At 48.6% G+C, this 17,582-nt stretch overlaps 1 protein-coding gene across 1 annotated transcript in view; it reads right to left on the bottom strand.

Moving 5' to 3' along the window:
- The window catches only part of Rsph14 (radial spoke head 14 homolog), a 77,573-nt gene extending 60,202 nt beyond the window's left edge, over positions 1-17,371 (bottom strand). The window contains 4 exon segments of the mRNA XM_052163486.1: positions 8,053-8,171; positions 14,293-14,395; positions 15,745-15,992; positions 17,325-17,371. Coding sequence (XP_052019446.1) covers positions 8,053-8,171; positions 14,293-14,395; positions 15,745-15,992; positions 17,325-17,371 — 517 coding nt within the window.
- Positions 17,372-17,582: the final 211 nt, after the last annotated feature.

Below are 17,582 nucleotides of genomic sequence, written 5' to 3'. Positions count from 1 at the left end.
GGCCCCACCCGGCACTGGCCCAGCTTCTAACCTCGGGACTCCTTTATCCCACAGATCACTCTCCAGGGGTGGGAGTTGGCAGATCCTATACTGCCCACTAACTGGGTTTGATGTTCAGAGGTTTTGGGGGTGGGGGTGGGAGGGTGATTAGATCAGTGTGCTGACAGAAGTCAAGGAGATAAGCCCGACAAGGGCCTCCTTCAGGTGCAGTCAAACAGACACATTACAATTACGAAAATAAAACGTGTCTCTACCGATGGCCCGAGGTGACCCACCTTACAGTCCAGGGAGTCGAGGAGGGGGTCTAAGATCAAGGTCAGGAATCAAACAAGGAAGGGTTCCCTCAAGTCAGGGAAAGGTGCTGTTCTTCGTGAGGAACTCAGGAGGAGGGTGTCTGGATCCCCATCCTAGCACTGCACCCGAATGGGGCGGGAATCCAGAAAGAGCACAGAGCGACCCTGAAACCACTCTCTCCCAAGAGAACTCCGGACAGCCCTGTGGGGCAGCAGACATCCACACAAAGGTGCTCAAATATAGACACACAAGACCTGGGTCTCGGGTCCACGGTCTACCCTTCCAAAACCCATGTGGGCGTCTCTCTCACGTGTTCCCAAGTCGCCAATGGCAAGAACCCAAGGGAGGGGGCAGGGCTTTTGTTTAAGGCGATAAAGTGTTCAGCTGTAAGTCACTGAGACTTTGCGCTTCAAATACCAACTCTGAGACATTAAAGCGACTTCACTGTGCGCATCTTTAACCTAAAAATACACCACTGACAGGGAAAACAGAAAGATTCTGCCTCCCAGGGCGTGTGCCTGACCCCGGAGCCCCATGGATACTTTTCTCAGGATCCCTCCCCAGCCCCTGCATTAGTTCCTTGTCCTGTTGCTGAGATGGAAATGCCTGACAAAGGCAGCTTAAGGAAGGAAGGGGTTTTGTTTCGGCTCGCAGTCTGATGTCGCAGGCCATCATACCGAGGAAGCCACAGAGGCGAGAGCAGATGGGCGGATGGTCCCCATTGCTTCCGGGTCAAGGATGTCAGCGCTCTCTCTTGCTCCTGTTCAGAACCCAGCGTGTGACACGGTGCTTCCCAGAGTCAAGGTGGCTTGTCCCTCTTCAATCTATCTAATCTTTCTCAGGCTTGTCCAATGATTAAGCTAACCCATAGAGACCCTCAGGGAGCATGATCAGGCAGACTATACCGCTCCTCACTGAGCATGCCCAGACCATACAGCCCCTTAGTGAGCATGCTCAGATCCTTATCTCCTAAGAGAGCCTAGATTCTGTCAAGTTCACCAAGATGAGCTCGCTGCCTGTCCGCTGTAGCTCACCTGTGGTAGAGTTCTTCCTTCCTTCCCTCTTGCTCTCTGTCCTCACAGTCCTCAATATGCATTCCTCAGGATCAAGATAATCCACCTCAGCCTGTCTAGACATTTTATCCTTCCCTAGCTTGCCTCCCTACACTCGCCCACTCCCAGGGCAGAGTAGGCAAATTACACTAATTCGAGTCCATATAATACAGCAGGTTCCACTGATTCATCCGCAAGGTACCGTCTGACCCATCTCCTTCCCCTTAAGGGCACAGGCTGACCCTACGAGGCCCAGAAGAGACCTACAGGGAAAATACCAATAGCCAGCTTCAGCAGGGAAATTGGTAACTTCCAAAGGAAATTAAGTGAGAAGCTGGTGACCGGAAGCTGACGAGGCTTGCCCACGCTCTGCTGGTATTATCTAGCCTCCCTCTTCCGGGATCACCACCTTCCTCAGTGGTTTGTGGCCACTGAGGCAGGGTATCCTCGATGGTTACAAGGCTGCTGGCTGCCCTCAACAGCTGGGCTCCCCGCCACATACTCCTAAGCAGCTCTGGCCGACCACTGATTTCTGCTTTACCAAAGAAGAAACAAAAGGGCACGGGAAGATGACCCAGGTGGTAGGGCGCTTGCTGCTCAGGCGTGGGGATCAGGGTTCGGCTTCCAGCGTTGCTGTGAAAAGCTGGACATCCTGGTGTGGGTTTCGTTATCCCGGGGCTGGAGAGGTGAAAACAGGCAAATCCGTGGTGCTTCCTGACCAATCAGCCTTGCCTGCATTCCAGTAAAATACCCTGCCTCCCCCCTAAAAGATAAAACAATATGGACAACTCCCAAGGACTAACATTCAAGGTCATTTGTGGCCTACACAAGCGTGCACGCGCGCGCGCGTGCGCGCACACACACACACACACGCGCACACACACGCCTATGTGCGCACACTCCCACAATGTCAGAGTCCCCGTTGGGGACAAACAGCATGGCAAATGACTTGACTAGTCTACAGCAAGAAAGGATTGTGTGTAGTCTGTCTGGGCCCTAGAGATAATACGTAGACATCCAGGACACATGGGCAGAGAGTGTGCCCAACTGGCACACTAACAAATGCCACGGGAGGGGATGGTGGGGGCAGAAAGGGCAGCATCCTATGCCATGAGCAGGATAAGCTGCCTCCAACGGCTGGGTAGCACCCTGAGGGACTCATCTCACCAATGGAGGCCCAACAGGGAACCTCGGGCTGGGGGTAGTTCCCACACCAGCTGCCAGCCAGCACAGCCTTGAGTGTGCCCCCAGAGGACCCGGTCCCTGTGGTAATTCCGTTGGTAATAGGCTATTTTGAACCCCAGGAGATACCATGCAAACCTAATGGAGAGAGCTGATTAAGCCTGCTTCACCCAAGAGAACCGGTGAGGGTAAGTTCTGGGACCCTGGTCAGTCCTGACAGGGCTGGACAGGAAAAGACTCTATCCCACTGGAGGTGCCGGGGAGGGGGTAAGAGTGGCGGGAAAGGGGGGCTACCCAGAAACGATGATGGCAGCGAAATAAATAGGTCCTTGCTGTCAGGTGTTTATCCTAAAGGTTTATCCTACAGGGGCAACTTGGACTGTCAGGCTAAGGACATATGTCGTTTTAAAGACAAAAATTCCTGCTGTTTGGTTTTGCTGGTGAAGACTCGGGAGCCAGACGCTGGGGTAAAACCCTGCTAGCTCAGAGAGGCAGAGAAAGCACTCAGCTGGCCTTCCCGCTCCACTGAAAGAAAAAAGCTCCTTCTCCTTCTCCATACTGTCTGAAATATCCTTCAACTCCAAAAGAACCTCCTTTCTCTTACTTTCTCGCTGCTAGCTCGGTCTCTTGGCCATTTCTTGTTTACAGAAAGCTCTTGGATGAAAGGCTTGTGCCAGGGCTGAGCCACACAGCTAGCTACCTGTTTATAGTAAACAGAAAGCTCCTGGGTTAAAGGGAGATTTTCCAGGAGGATTTTCCAGTTCACAGTCTTGGGGTCCGCACTGTGATTAAATATCCTGCCGCAGACACGGCTGTAGCATCAGATGCAAGAGTAGGTTGCCTGCCTGGGGCTGAGGTCTCCGTTGAAGGGACAGTTTCTCCGTCGGTCCCTATAGGTTCATCCCTACTGTGAAAACAGCTGCCCAGATCCCAGCCAAGCCCAAGACAGTATGACTCCAGGGCAGCTGCCTGCTAGATGTCAACCTAGCCAGGTTGAAAACCACGTGCAAACATCTCCTTTTGTTTGTTTGTTTGGTTGGTTGGTTGGTTGGTTTTGGTTTTGGTTTGGTTGATAAAAATTTTTTTATTAGATATTTGCTTTATTTTCATTTTAAATGTTATCCCCTTTCCTCCTTTACCCTCCGAAAACCCCCTATCCCATCCCCCCCTGCTCACCAACCCACCCAATCCCATTTTCCTGTCCTGGTATTCCCCATTAATGGGGCATCAAGCCTTGGCAGAACCAATGGCCTCTTCTCTCGTTGATGTCTGAAAAGGCCATCCTCTGCTACCTATGTAGCTGGAGCCATGGGCCCCTCCCTGTGTACTCTTTGGTTGGTGGTTTAGTCCCCAGGAGCTCTTGGGGGTCTGGTTGGTTCATGGCAAACATCATCTTGTGGTGTGCACGCGCGCGCGCGCGCACACACACACACACACACACACACACACGCCACACTGAGATCTAGGCATGCTGCAAAGCTGGGGGGGAAAGTTAGTGATTATTTGGGGTTAGTCAGGGCCTGACCGAAGTCCAGGCATCCTACGTCAGGGGCAGAGACAGTAAGTTACACTACCACCACTACATCTGGGCCAGAGTCTGAGACCAGACACCACCGGAGGGAATTACATGGAAAATGGACCAAGCCAACCTACCCAGATACCCAGCCAATGCCTGACACAGAAGACGATCCTGGGTGGGCACTCAAGGCCACTAGTTTCTTAGGGAACGTGGCCTGGCAGCCCCTTTGTGGCATTTACCTATTCTATTTTGGTTTCTCCTCTCCTAACAGGGCAACCCCCGTAGGACATGAGACAGGCACAGGCCCTAGTCCTGGTGCACCCCCTGCTGGTTATTCTGGGAACAAGTCAGACCTTGGTAGATCCGAGGATTCAGAAGGAAAGGCCTTTGACAGGTACATCCACCTGCTAACCAATATTAGCTACATGCAAGGTACTCCACAGACACCGGTGGTCTCTGATTTGAAAAACAAAAGAGAGCAAAAAAACTTCCAATGCTGCCATTGACAAGGAAACCCCATAATATATGCCGTAAGCTAGCAATTCAGGCTCCTGCCAACTAGCAACTGCCCAGAGTCACATACTGATAGGAGGCATGTTGAAGAAGAAACCCATGCCCCTACCCTGGGGTATGGACACTGTAAGGTGCAGCCACACCACTGAACCCAAAAGCCACAGCACCAGAGTGACCCCAAGATGGACCTCCCCAGGCAAGGACCACACTGTCTCCCTTCTGCCAATTTATCCATCATCACCCAAGCCCCTGATGCCAATCTCTCCACCAGGCTTCCCTGGCCTGCCCTCTGGGGACCTCACCCCTGGTGATTAGTACCCATCAAGGCTAATGGCTCGTGCAGAGGTCTCCAGAAAGGCTTGTGTTGGTTGGGGACTTCAGCCCAGCGGAATCCCTACACTCTCATGTTGTTGGGGTTCTACAGGGAGATGGGGAGCATCGGAGAGAACCCAGGACACCCGGAGCGTTCAGAACCCTGGTAGTATTTATTGATTGGCGAGGTCCAGACGGAAGATGGGCAAGGTTCCATTGGGGGGGCCAGCTGAACGAGAAAAATTGCCTGTTTCCTAGGAGACACGGCAGAGAATGTTTTCAGCTCAGGATAAGTGGGACTGTCTTCTCTAGCGATCCCTACCTCAGGGGAAAACACAAAGGAAAGGCTGGTGAGACCAACTTCCAAGTGAAGAACTTTAGGGCCAACCGAATAAATAAAGAGAAGCTTACCCATCTTGGGTACCTTTCCTATTGCTACGAAAAAAATTACTCTTGACAAAAGCAGCCTCGGGACGGAAGGGTTTATTTGGTCACGGACCCCAGAGTAGTCCGTTACAGGGAAGGCACAGCCGAAGGGGCTTGAGGAAGTTGCCACGTTCGTGTTCACGCTCAGACAGCAGAGAATAAACAATACATGTATCCTGCTCTTCGGGATCCCAGGCCAGCAACCCAGGGCTTGATACCACACACAGTCAGTGGGTGAGGCTTCCGGTCCCAAATAACATACCCCAGATAGTCCCTCACGCGCATGCCCAGAGTCCATCTTCTAAGTGATTCTAGTGCTCATCAAGTTGGCAACTGAACAGAAAAGGAACGTATTGGCAGAGGGGATCCCAGCTCCCCCAGAGGCACTGGGCAGAAAGGAGCCTGAAGCAATACGGAGTAGAGAGATGCTCATTCTCACTGGTCATGCCACGTGGGCAACACCATACAACAGTGAGCTTCCAAAGCGTACCATTGGGTTAGCTGACAGGATGGCACTGGCTGGGGGTGGGCAGGCTGGGAAGCAGTTCTGATATCCTGCAAAAGTGAAGCAGGTGTGCATCTGAGATGTGGTGGCTTGAATATGTTTGGCCAGAGCAAAGTGGCACCATCACGAGGTGTGGCCTTGTTGGAGTGGGTGTGGCCTTGTTGGAGGAAGTGAGTGGGTGTGGGGGTAGGGCCTGAGGTCCTATGCTCAAGCTCCACCCAGTGCAGAACAGCATCTCCCCTTCTGGCGGCCTGTGGAAAACGGTCTCCAGCTGCCTTCGAACCAAGATACAGAACTCTCAGCACCATATCTGCCTGGATGCTGCCACGCTCTCACCATGCTGATAACGGACTGAACCTCTGAAACTGTAAGCCAACCCCAATTAAATGTTGTCTGCTGTAAGAGTTGCTTTGGTCATGGTGTCTCTTCACAGCAATGAAGCCCTAACTAAGACATGAGGCCAGCATCCCCTTCACTAGTAGACTCTATGGGTACCAGACAAGCCTGTGCAGAGATATCTACTACTCATTCCCTATGGAGCCCAGAAGTGGAAAGAGCCAACATAGAAGTATATCATAATACATTCAAACGGCATACGATTCAACGTGGGTACATCTCAAAATTATAATATTAGGGTCAGTGAGATGGCTCTGCAGGTAAAAGCCCTTGACATGCAATCCTGGTTACCTAAATTCCATCCCTAGAATCCATGTTTTAAAAAAAAGTGGATGCAGTAGCAGGCACCTGTAATCCAAGCATTCCTAAGGCAAAAATAGAAGGGGAAACTAGAATTACCCAGAATTCCATGGGCCAGCGAGCCTGGTGTATGCAGGACAGCAGAAACAGCAAACCAGATCTTACCTCAGCAAGGTAGAAGGAAAGAACCAACTCCCCAAAGTTCAAAAGTTGCCTTCTGCCCGCCACACATATGTCAAAATACACATGCACATGTGTGCGCCCCCCCCACACATACATACACACACAGACGCCTGCATGCACACACACATCATCATCATCATGTCATCATCAACTATGATACTTTGTGGAGATATACATCACAAATATGATAATTTTTAAACATATAATATTACTTCTTGGGGTACTTTTAAGCTGCCAAGGAATACATGCAGCAAGACACACTTAACACAGATGTAAAATATGCAAAATATTATATATTTTATATACTGTATATGTGGTTAAAAAAAAAATCTATGTACGTGTTTTAGGGTTATAGTCACCAAATTGTTAGTGCATCAGTGGAGACCAAAGAAAGGGAACTAACTGTGGGAGATGCAGAGGGTACTTGGACTGTATCTATGCCTTCAGTGGGTACATATTGCCAGAGGTCCTCGGCAGCAGAACAGACGAGCTCTAATCCTCACCTGATGCAAATCTGAACCTTCAAAAATCACTTTTGATTCAGAAACACTAACTGAAAGCACATACAATCTTTGAAATAGGATAGACTGGATATTCTCATTTTCAGAAATCTTTAAGAGTCATAGACTAAACTGGGAATGTGCTTCATGGTGGAGTTATCAGTCAGCACATGGGAAAGCCTGGGTTCAATACCAGTATCCCCCCCCCCCAAAAAAAGAAAAAGTACCAAACATCCTAGCACATAACCTCAGAAGGGGTCACCATGAGGAAGAGGAACCCAGCCTGGGGCCTGTGGAAAGGCTTGGAGTGTGGGGAACAGGCTACCGGGCTTCTTCTTTGTGTTTATTTATTAGAAGTTAACCAAATATTGACATATTTGCATTTTTAGAGGTGCATGATGGGATAGAACTCAAGGTCCTTATCCTACTTCTGAGCTACTTTGTAGCCCAACTTTGTAAAACACATCAGCGTTTAGAAGGCAGAGGCAGGAGGATCTCTGAGTTAAAGGCCAGCCTGGTCTGCAGAGAGAGTTCTGAGACAGCCTGGGCTACACAGGGAAACTCTGTGTCAGGAAAAACATCCCCCCCCCCCAATTTTGTCATATTGAAACAAAAATGGTAATTTTTTGTTGTTGCTGCTACTGCTGCTGCTACAGATTTGAAACAAAGTCACATGCTAATAGCCAGGTTGATCCTTTCAGCGCTCAGCCTTTAGAGTAGCTGGAGGTACAGCTTGCACTCAGGTCCCACTCAAAGGTCATTAAAAAAAAAAAGAACTAAAGTCTGTGACCTATGACCTGGCACAAACTGACCGGAAGCGGAAGACTACAGACAATCGTCTACCTGATCCCATGTGCGATGCAACCCTACCTTCAGGCAGCTGCGCCAGATGCTTGTAAGCCTGATGTAGGTTCTCCCGGCAGAGGGTCTGGTGATCACTCAGCAGGAGCGACAGAGCTAGGATGATCTCATGCTTTAAGAAGCCAACTCTAAAGAAGGGAGAGTGGGGTTAGACATAAGAAGACCATTTCAGTTTTGGTTTGGTTTGCTTTGGTTTGGTTTGGTTTGGTTTTTTGAGACAGGGTTTCTCTGTGTAGCCCTGGCTGTCCTGGAACTCACTCTGTAGACCAGGCTGGCCTCAAACTCAGAAATCCACCTGCCTCTGCCTCCCAAGGGCTAGAATTAAAGGCGTTCGCCATCACTGCCTGGCCAGTTTTCTTTTCTTAAGATAAATTTATTTTATGTGTATGGGTGTTTGCTTGTGTGCGTGCATTTTTTCATGTGGTGTGTGTGTGTGTGTGTGTGTGTGTGTGTGTGTGTCAGTGTGTCACATGTACGGGTGATGCCCAAAGAAGTCAGAAGAGAGCATTGGATCCCCTGAAACTGGAACCACCATGTGAGTGCTTAGAACCAAACCCAGGTCCTCTGCAAGAGCCACAAATATTTGTAACCACTGGGCAATCTCTTCGGACCCAGTTTCAGTTATTTTAATAGCAGAATACTGTTCTATTGTGTAAACACAGTTTTCATTATCCACTCTTTGGCTTATGAGGGTATACGTTGTTTCTGTTTCCTGGCCATTGTGAATAAGGCAGCAAAGAATACAAATGGTAAGTTATCTCTACGGTAGGATACAGAGTCCTTTGGGCATGTGCCCAAGAGTAGTATAGAGCCGGGTCCATCTCTAGCCTTCTGCGGAACCGCCACACTGATTTCCATAGTGGCTGCACCCAGTTTTCCCTCCTGGGTGAATAGGTGTTTCTCTTTCCTTACATCCACACGAACATTCGTCATCGTTTTATTTTCTCTCTCTTAGCCACCACGACGGAGTAAGTTGAAATCCCAAGGTAATTTTAATATGCGTTTCCCAATGGCCAAGGATCTCGAAAGTGTTTTAAAATGTTTCTATTTGTATTTCATCTTTTGAGAACTCTCTGATTAGTTCCAGGCCTCATTTTTTTAACCTGAGCTGTCTTCTTGAGTTAGTTAGTTTGGTTGGTTGGTTGGTTGGTTTGGTTTTGTTTTTTGTTTTTTGTTTTTTTTTTTGTTTTTTTGTTTTTTTGTTTTTTTTAGTTCTCTGCATAGTCTAGATATGACTGGTATAGCTAGTGAATTTTCCCCAATTCTGTAGACTGCTTCTTCACTTGAATGGTGTTTTTCTTGGCCATATAGAAGCTTTATTGTTTCATGAGGTCCTGTTTATTAATGACTGGTCTGAATGCCTGCGCTATCAGTGTCCTGTGCCAGTGAGTTCAAGTATATCCCTTCCTATCAGATTCAGGTTGTCAGGTCTTTCGTCGAAGCCCTTGAACCATTTGGAGTTGAGTTTTGTGTGGGCTGAGAAATAAGTTTATAGTTCCAGTCTTCTAGACAGAGCTATCTAGTGTGACTAGCAACATTAGCAGCAAATTGAAGATGATGATGGCTTTTCTCCAATGTGTATTTTAGGCTTTTTTTTTTTTTTGTCAAAAAAACAGGTGACTCTAAGAGCCTATGCTTATACACAGGTTCTCAATTCTATTCCATTGGCCAAGTGTCTAGTGCAATACCCGTGCAATGCCGTTTTTTAAAATGGTTTTATTATTATATTTAAGTACACTGTAGCTGTGTATTAGTCTGGGTTCTCTAGAGTCACAGAACGTATGGGCAGTCTCTATATAGTTAGGGAATTTGTCGATGATTTACAGTCTGTAGTCCAACTCCCCAACAATGGTCAGCAGCAGCTGTAGATGAAAGTCCAAGGATCTAGCAGTTGCTCAGTCCCACAAGACAAGCAGACAAGGAAGAGTAAGTCTTCCTTCTTCCAATGTCCTTATGTAGGTCTCCAGCAGAGGGTGTAGCCCAGATTAAAGGCTGTAGGTCTCCAGCAGAGGGTGTAGCCCAGATTAAAGGCTGTAGGTCTCCAGCAGAGGGTGTAGCCCAGATTAAAGGCATGTGCCTCCATGCCTTTAATCCCAGATGATCTTGAACTCAGAGATCTCCTTGCCTTAATCTTCTGGAATTCATAGTCACTATGCTTCAAGATCTCCATGCCAAGATCCAGGTCAGAAACTTATACCTCTGAGCCTCCAGATTAGGATCACAGGTGAGCCTTTCAATTCTAGATTGTAGTTCATTCCAGATATAGTCAAGTTGACAACCAGGAATAGCCATTACAAGCTGTCTTCAGACACACCGGAAAAAGGCGTCAGATCTTGATTACAGATGGTTGTGAGCCACCATGTGGTTGCTGGGATTTGAACTCAGGACCTCCCGGAAAGCAGTCAGTGCTCTTAACCACTGAGCCATCTCTCCAACCCCCTCCCCCAACGCGGTTTTTATTCCTATAGCTCTATAATATAATCTCTGGAGCCTCCTGGGATCTATACTGTCTCAGGCACAGAGCAGAGAGATCTGCCACATTCGGAAGCCCCGGAGGTCATGAATGCACCGCACTGTGCTTCATGGAGTGGGAAGAGCATTGATTCTCGCACTTTTGAGCAGTGTCTCTGGATTCCTGTGACTCTTTTCACTGCTCTGAGCTCCAGACCCGCCCCGTGGGAAGTGGCACAAGGAACCTGTCACCCACCTTGCCTACACTGTGGGCCTCAGCTCACCACCTTTCTGCGGTCTCCAGGGCAGACAAGGCACAGGCCCAGCCCCTCCCCCCAGGCCCCTCCCAGCTCTTCTGTCTCTTCTCCCAACTGACTTCCAGTTTTCTGGCAGCCAGCTGCTTCCCTTGAGACCCAGGGCTGCCCTCTATGCTTGTTGTAATAATACGTAAGTTAATTAAATATTAGGTAAGCCAATTAGAGAGAGGATTGTTTTTATTTCCTCTTGAAACGTCTTTGAACGGTTTGTGAAAACTCAAACAGGTCTCTTGAAAGTGTGAGATGACTGTAAGATATTCTACGTTGTATTTATTTATTTATTTTGTATGCTGACTGTTTCAACCGTGTCTTCCTGGTCTGGGTGTGCTTTCGAGGACCACACTGCAGATCAAGCCAGGAGTTTAAAGAGAAAAGAAAGCCAAAAGCACCACCTGATGAACCCAGATCCTAGGAAAGGCCTGGATAAGGATCTCTGAGCTCGAGGCCAGCCTGGTTTACAGAGCGAGCCCCTGGACCAGGTAGCCAGGGCTACCCTGTCTCAAAAACAAATAAACAAACAAAATTCTCACACAAGGATCGGCAAATATCTTCTCATTTGTGTTTTGAGCTAAAGGAGCAATTTAAAGGAGCTATGTTGTTTCTTTAATTCTTTGATTGTGAACCATTTCTTTTAAGTAGACAACAGCATCTGGAATGGAATCTTCTGAGGTCACACCTGTCAGGGTGGGTTCAGGAATAAAGGCGTGTACGAAGCGCTGAGCTAAGCAGCCAGCACAAGGGACACGCCCAGCCGGTTAAGGTGGTGCTTTGACGTTGGTCAGAGCTTAATGATTTGCACTGTTCTGGGAAGGGGAAATCGAAGTAGGGCACGCCCATGCAGAGCTGCGGCATTTCCGATCTTTCCCCGCAGCAATCCAGTCCACATCAGGCCCTGAAAACCTGCTGGTGTTCTTCACAGTCCCATTTCCCCAGGAACTCTGACCAGGAGGGTCGCTTGTACCCAGGAGTTCAAGGTTAGCCTTCCACATGAAGCGAGATGGAGGGAAGGAGAGAGGAGAGGATGGAGAAATAGTGGGATGGAGGCTGGGGAAAGAGCTCACAGGTAAAGCATGAAGGGATATTTAGGAAGAGGAAGACCAGCTGAAAGGGAAAAGATAAGGAAACTAGACCAGGTACCTGAAGTGGTGGGAATAAGAAAGCCTGTGATCCCGGAGCAAATATGGAGACAGTGCAGAGCTAGAGACAGGCCATCCAGAGACTGTCCCACGTGGGGACTCATCCCAGATACAGTCACCAAACTCTGACACTATTGTGGATGCTAAGATAGGCTTGCTGACGGGAGCCAGATATAGCTGTCTCCTGAGAGGCTCTGCCAGAGCCTGACAAATACAGATGCGGATGCTTGCAGCCAATCATTGGACTGAGCACGGGATCCCCAGTGGAGGAGTTAGAGAAAGGTCTGAAGGAGCTGAAGGGGTTTACAACCCCATAGGAAGAACAATATCAACCAACCACTACCCCTAGAGCTCCCAGGGACTAAGTCACCAACCGAAGAGTACACCCTCATAGAAGCGGGGTGTGGGGGGATGAATGAGGGATGGGATAGGGGGGTTCCAGGAGAGGGGGAAACGGGGTAAGGGGATAACATTTGAAATGTAAATAATTTAAAATAAATAAATAAATAAATAAATACATATTTTTTTTTAAAGTAAGAAAAAGAAAGCCCATGATCGACCTGCTTGGAAATGTCACGATGGAACGCATGATTTTGTACAATGACTATTTGATGACAGAAAAAATTTTAAAGGCAAAAACACCCAGAGAGGAAAGCTCAGAATGAGAGAGTGGCTCGACTGTGTGCCAGCAGAGCAGCAAGAGCTAGATTGCCAGGGAGCTTCCTGTCCACTGGGGTGCGGCGTGGATTAAGGAGGTGCCCAGATGCCATGCTTAGAAGGCCATCCTCGCCCCGCCTCCTCATCTCTCCGGTGATGCCTTAGTGGGAGGGGCTCTGCACCGGAAGTTCCAGGCAGTCACTTGGGGCCCTAGTAGTGACCCCCGAGTGCTGGAGATGTAGCTCAGTTCTAGAGTCGCTTAGCATATACAAAGCCCTGAAGTTCAATGTCTACCCTCACTGGAAGGAAGGAGTGGGTGAGGGAGGGAGGGAACAATGGGAAAGAAAAGGGTGTGGCATGTAGGGGGCGGGGAAGGGGGCGTGTCCTATGACCACTGAACTTGGGAGTGGAATTTACAGCCAACTACATTTGCTTGGGAAGGGTTACTTTCCTTATGTACTGTAGTATATTGGGGAAAGGTTAAGTTTAGACACCTACGCTGAGTACACACTTGTGTAGTGGGGACAACTTTAAGAAGTATTTTGGCTCAGTTTCATGACAGGAAAGGTTTGTCAAGTGGGACAGGCTCCTTTCTATGATATTTGGAGCTTATATCTCAGCAAATCGGGAGGAAGAAGCTGACACCAGCTGGAACCCCGAGCTTGGCTGTGACCTCTAAGGACCCATGCCGACAGCTCAATGCATGATAGCTAGCCCCCATGTCTAAAGATTCCACGACCTCCTCACAACATTAGGGCTTCTTAGTGTCCAAGCAACACCTAACCTTGGGACCACAGGAGAGTCAAGTGGCTCTCCAGTCTCCAACTCCAGAATACAAATGGTCTCTCGCTCCCCAAGGTTATCTTAGACCAGCAGGTCTTAATCTGTGGGTCACAGCCACGGGAAAAACGCCTATCTCTGATGGTTGCAAACATTAGGAAACCATTTCCAATGGTCTTAGGAATCCCCAACCACAAATTTATTTCCGTTGCTTCTTTGTAACTATACTGTTACTACTGAGAAGTGCCTCAGTTCCTAAGACCATGGGAAATATGGGGTTTTCAATGGTCGGGACCGACAGGTTGACAACTGCTGTTTGAAACTAAGTAAGTGGGATCAAGAGATCTGGGTAGGTTGCGGCGAAGCAGGAAAGGCTGCCCCACCACCAGCAGGATGGAGACCACATCCCTACGTCATCGCACAACCACAGCATTGACTTACCTTTTTGAACTAAGGCTCAGATCGACTCTGTGTACCCCACTACACACGCCCAGCCATAGCTCCTGATCAGCGTCCAGCTGAAGAAGGTGTGAGGAGCTCGCTGAAGGATCGGAACTGTCCGCTTTCAAATGTGAGAAGCCCGGACCAGGGAGTAACATAAAGATTAGTCTAGAACAGAACCAGAGTGCATCTTGGTGGTAGGGCGCCTGGGTAGCATGCCTGGAAGCCTAGATCTAATCCTCAACATGAAGAGAAACATCTGGAAGCGAATCCTACTCGCCCGCTACAGAAACAGCCAAACTGCCCTACAGAAAGAATTATTATCCACAATTAGAGGCGCCACCAGTGACCAGTGCTCTCAGTAAAAGAGAAAGAGCGCTCGCTCGGGGTCACTCAAGGGCATCTCCCCCAGGGTGGACTAGTACAATTCCTAACCGTGGCATGGGTATCCATCGGGAGTTGCCCACCTGCCGATGTTATGGGTGGTCATGATGTACAGCACCTCGGTGGTCTTTATCCGCACCAGGTTATCATCATCCCTCAGCAGGGCCTTCAGGCTCTCCAGGCAGCCTGTGGGGACGGGAAAACTGTTGAACGGCTGCCGACGCAAAAGCTGATCAGAGAAGTCAGCGAGAAGTGACCCCATATTAGGTAACGGGAAAGTATTGAAGGTCTGTACTTTGGTTCTGCGGGCATCAAGTCAGGGGCACAGCGTTTGTTAGTAGAAGGGGTTCACACACCCAGAGACAATCTCACTTAAGCCTGCTCATAATTCTTCCATCCCCACCCCTGGAATTAATTAATTAATTAATTAATTAATTAATTAATTAATTAATTTTTGAGACAGTGTCTTACTATACAGCTCTAGTCATTCTGAAATTCGCCTCAAACTCACAGAAATCCACCTGCCTCTGCCTCCTAGGTACTAGAATAAAGGACATGTGCCTCTATACCCAGCCTTTCCTGGGCCTCAGCCCCACCTACACCTACCCCACCCCCAACTCCCAGACCTGAGGACCAATCCCAGGGCCTTTTGCTCACTAGGCAAGAGCTCTACCACTGAGAGAAATCCCCAAGCTTTCTTTTTTTTTCCCCCCTATTAGTTCCTCCTAGTGTCCTGGGGTTAAATTTTTTTTCCCTTGACATTCCTTTGATCTCAGGAGAGACTTGAGGTCAGATTACAAACCTGCCACAGGCATGCCTCTCTTGCTGAGGTCTCTGAGGTCAATTCTCAGCACCTACACGAGGCAGCTCGCAACCACCTATGGCTGTAGCTCTGGGGATCAGACGCCCTCTTCTGACCTCCCTAAGCACTTGCATTCACAAGCACCTACCCACCTACAGACACATATAGGCATACTGAAAAACAAAACAGCAACAACAAAAAAGGATACATTCCACAAACTAGTCACCACACCCTTGAATTGGCTAGATTTAGGGATGCTAGGCTTAACATAGAAAGATCCGGCTTAAACGTTTAAAGATTTACTTATTGTGTTTAAAATTACATCTAGGTGTGTGTGTGCAAGTGCACACAGAGGACAGAAGCCTCGGTTCTCTGGAGCTGGTGTCGTGGACGGTTGTGTGCTCTCTGACGTCGGGGCTGGGATCTGAACTCACGTCCTCTGAGAAAATAACAAGTACTGCTGAGCACTGAGCTATCTCTCCAGCCCCTCCTATTTAACTTACTGACTGGGCAACCTTCGACTCACACCTTTCTCCTGAACACTGAGTTTTAGACCTGTAGATGGAGAATGTTCCGTCTCTTGGGGTTAGCACTGCACTTGGGAGCACTGCTGGCCGGAAGTCCAGCTTAGGAAGTAGCAGCTCTGACTACTGACGCCATCCGATGTCTGAGCTACACCAGCCCCTCCCTCCCTGCTCCCCAGAAATCATTACCCGGGGCGTGATGCTCTCACCTATGTTGATGGCCTCGTAGACATACTCAGGATCGTGCATGAGGTCACACAGAGCCACTAGGGCTTTCTGCCTTGTCAGGAGATCCCCTGACTGTAGCTCCTCATTCAGTTTGCGCAAGGCCCGACAGCCATAAGCAATGGCGGCTTTTGTGGGGTCGATGTCAGGAGGCATATACATGGAGATCCGGGCATGGGCCATCTTCTCACAGCCGCCAAAGGGCTTTGAAAATGAAACTCTGTAGAAACTGCTAATCAAAGAACAACAACAAAAAAAAGTAAAAATATAAAAATTTTTAAAAACCCGTCATTATTACTATTATCGTGTAACATCCTCACGGGATATTACACGATAATCCATCTCAGCCTCAGAACTGTCTGTGAAGACAAACAGGATGGGTACTTGCACCTGGATTTACTGATGAGCGAACGGAGGCTGACTGGATTTCTCAAGGTCACATCACACGTGTGGCTCAAAGACAGAAGAAACTGCTCGGGATACTTGGTAGATTGGTTCCTTAGTCATAGACACCAAAATGGGGGTGGGGGGCAGGAGGGAAAAAGGCCAAGCAAGTAAAAAACCAACATGTTTTCTCCTTTCATGCTCCTGCTTAGCTGGCCACAATAATAATTAGTATCTAGAGCTGGAGAGAGGGCTCAGCGGTTAAGAGCCCTGACTGCTCTTCCAGAGGTCCTGAGTTCAATTCCCAGCGACCACATGGTGGCTCACAACCATCTGTAATGACAATCTGATGCCCTCTTCTGGTGTGTCTGAAGATAGCAACAGTGTTCTCACATGAAATAAATAAATAAATCTTTTTTTTTAAATTAATATCTATTTAACTGGTAGCCACTAGTTCACCGTGACTCAATAAGGAGCCGTCCACGTTTATAGGTAAGAAAACATGTTTTGGCTAAGGAGTTGCTAAAGCTGGAAGCCTTGCTCCTTCATGTCAGGGGCATGCATAGGACACTTTTGCAAGAAGGGATTAAGATTAAAGAATGATTTCTTGTCCCCCACACGTATACTCTTTGTGCAACATGGGCAATGTGGCTTCAGAGTTAAGAACGGGATATAGTCCTGGACCACCCCGTTACTCTTGACAAATCATTCTCTCTTCCACCTGTATCTTCTCTGTAGCTGAAGAAATGGGTAATAAGAGTATTTCCTCCCTGCCCTTCCAGCATTGTCGTATAACTGATACCCATGAGCCTGACTGGCCAGAACTTGAAATATATTGATTGTGGTTAGTATCCTGATCACTATTGCAGGAGCAGGCAGGACTCAACTCTGAAATAAGAAAGACAAGCCAGGCCACCAGCCAAGCAAGACAGGGAGGAAAAGAGCTAGACCGGGTGAGAAGGTAACAGCGGTCTCTAAAATGAGGTCCACTCCAAGGGATCTTAGTCTCTGGGACATGGGCTGCCCTCCGGTAAAGGGCTCACACTACAGGAATCCTGCTACCAGCGGGAAAGACAAGACCCAGGGTGTGAGGGCACTAGCCCCGTGTGAATGGAACTGGGTGGGTCAGGAAGCGCCCCCACGCCCTGTGCCAGGCACCTACCAGCTGCAGCTGCTCCACTTGTCTTAGTGAAGTCTGGTGTCTGCCAGCCAGAGCGCTCAGCCCATTACCAGGAGACCTGGTTGCTAGGAGACTGCCAGCGTCTGCAGCTTCCTGGTCAATACCCTAGGGAGCCAAGGCGCAGGCGCAAAACAAGACTAAGGCTAAGCCCAGTGGAGAATGGAAAAACAACATTATTTTAGAATGTTATTATGTAGAACAAAGACAAGTCTCCTTTGTGGCACGAATTTCCTGTGACCTTTGCATGCCCTGGGTCAA

This window comes from Apodemus sylvaticus, chromosome 19 (genome assembly GCF_947179515.1).
Source record: "Apodemus sylvaticus chromosome 19, mApoSyl1.1, whole genome shotgun sequence".
Lineage (NCBI taxonomy): Eukaryota > Metazoa > Chordata > Mammalia > Rodentia > Muridae > Apodemus > Apodemus sylvaticus.
This window is presented reverse-complemented; position numbering and strand designations above follow the sequence as displayed.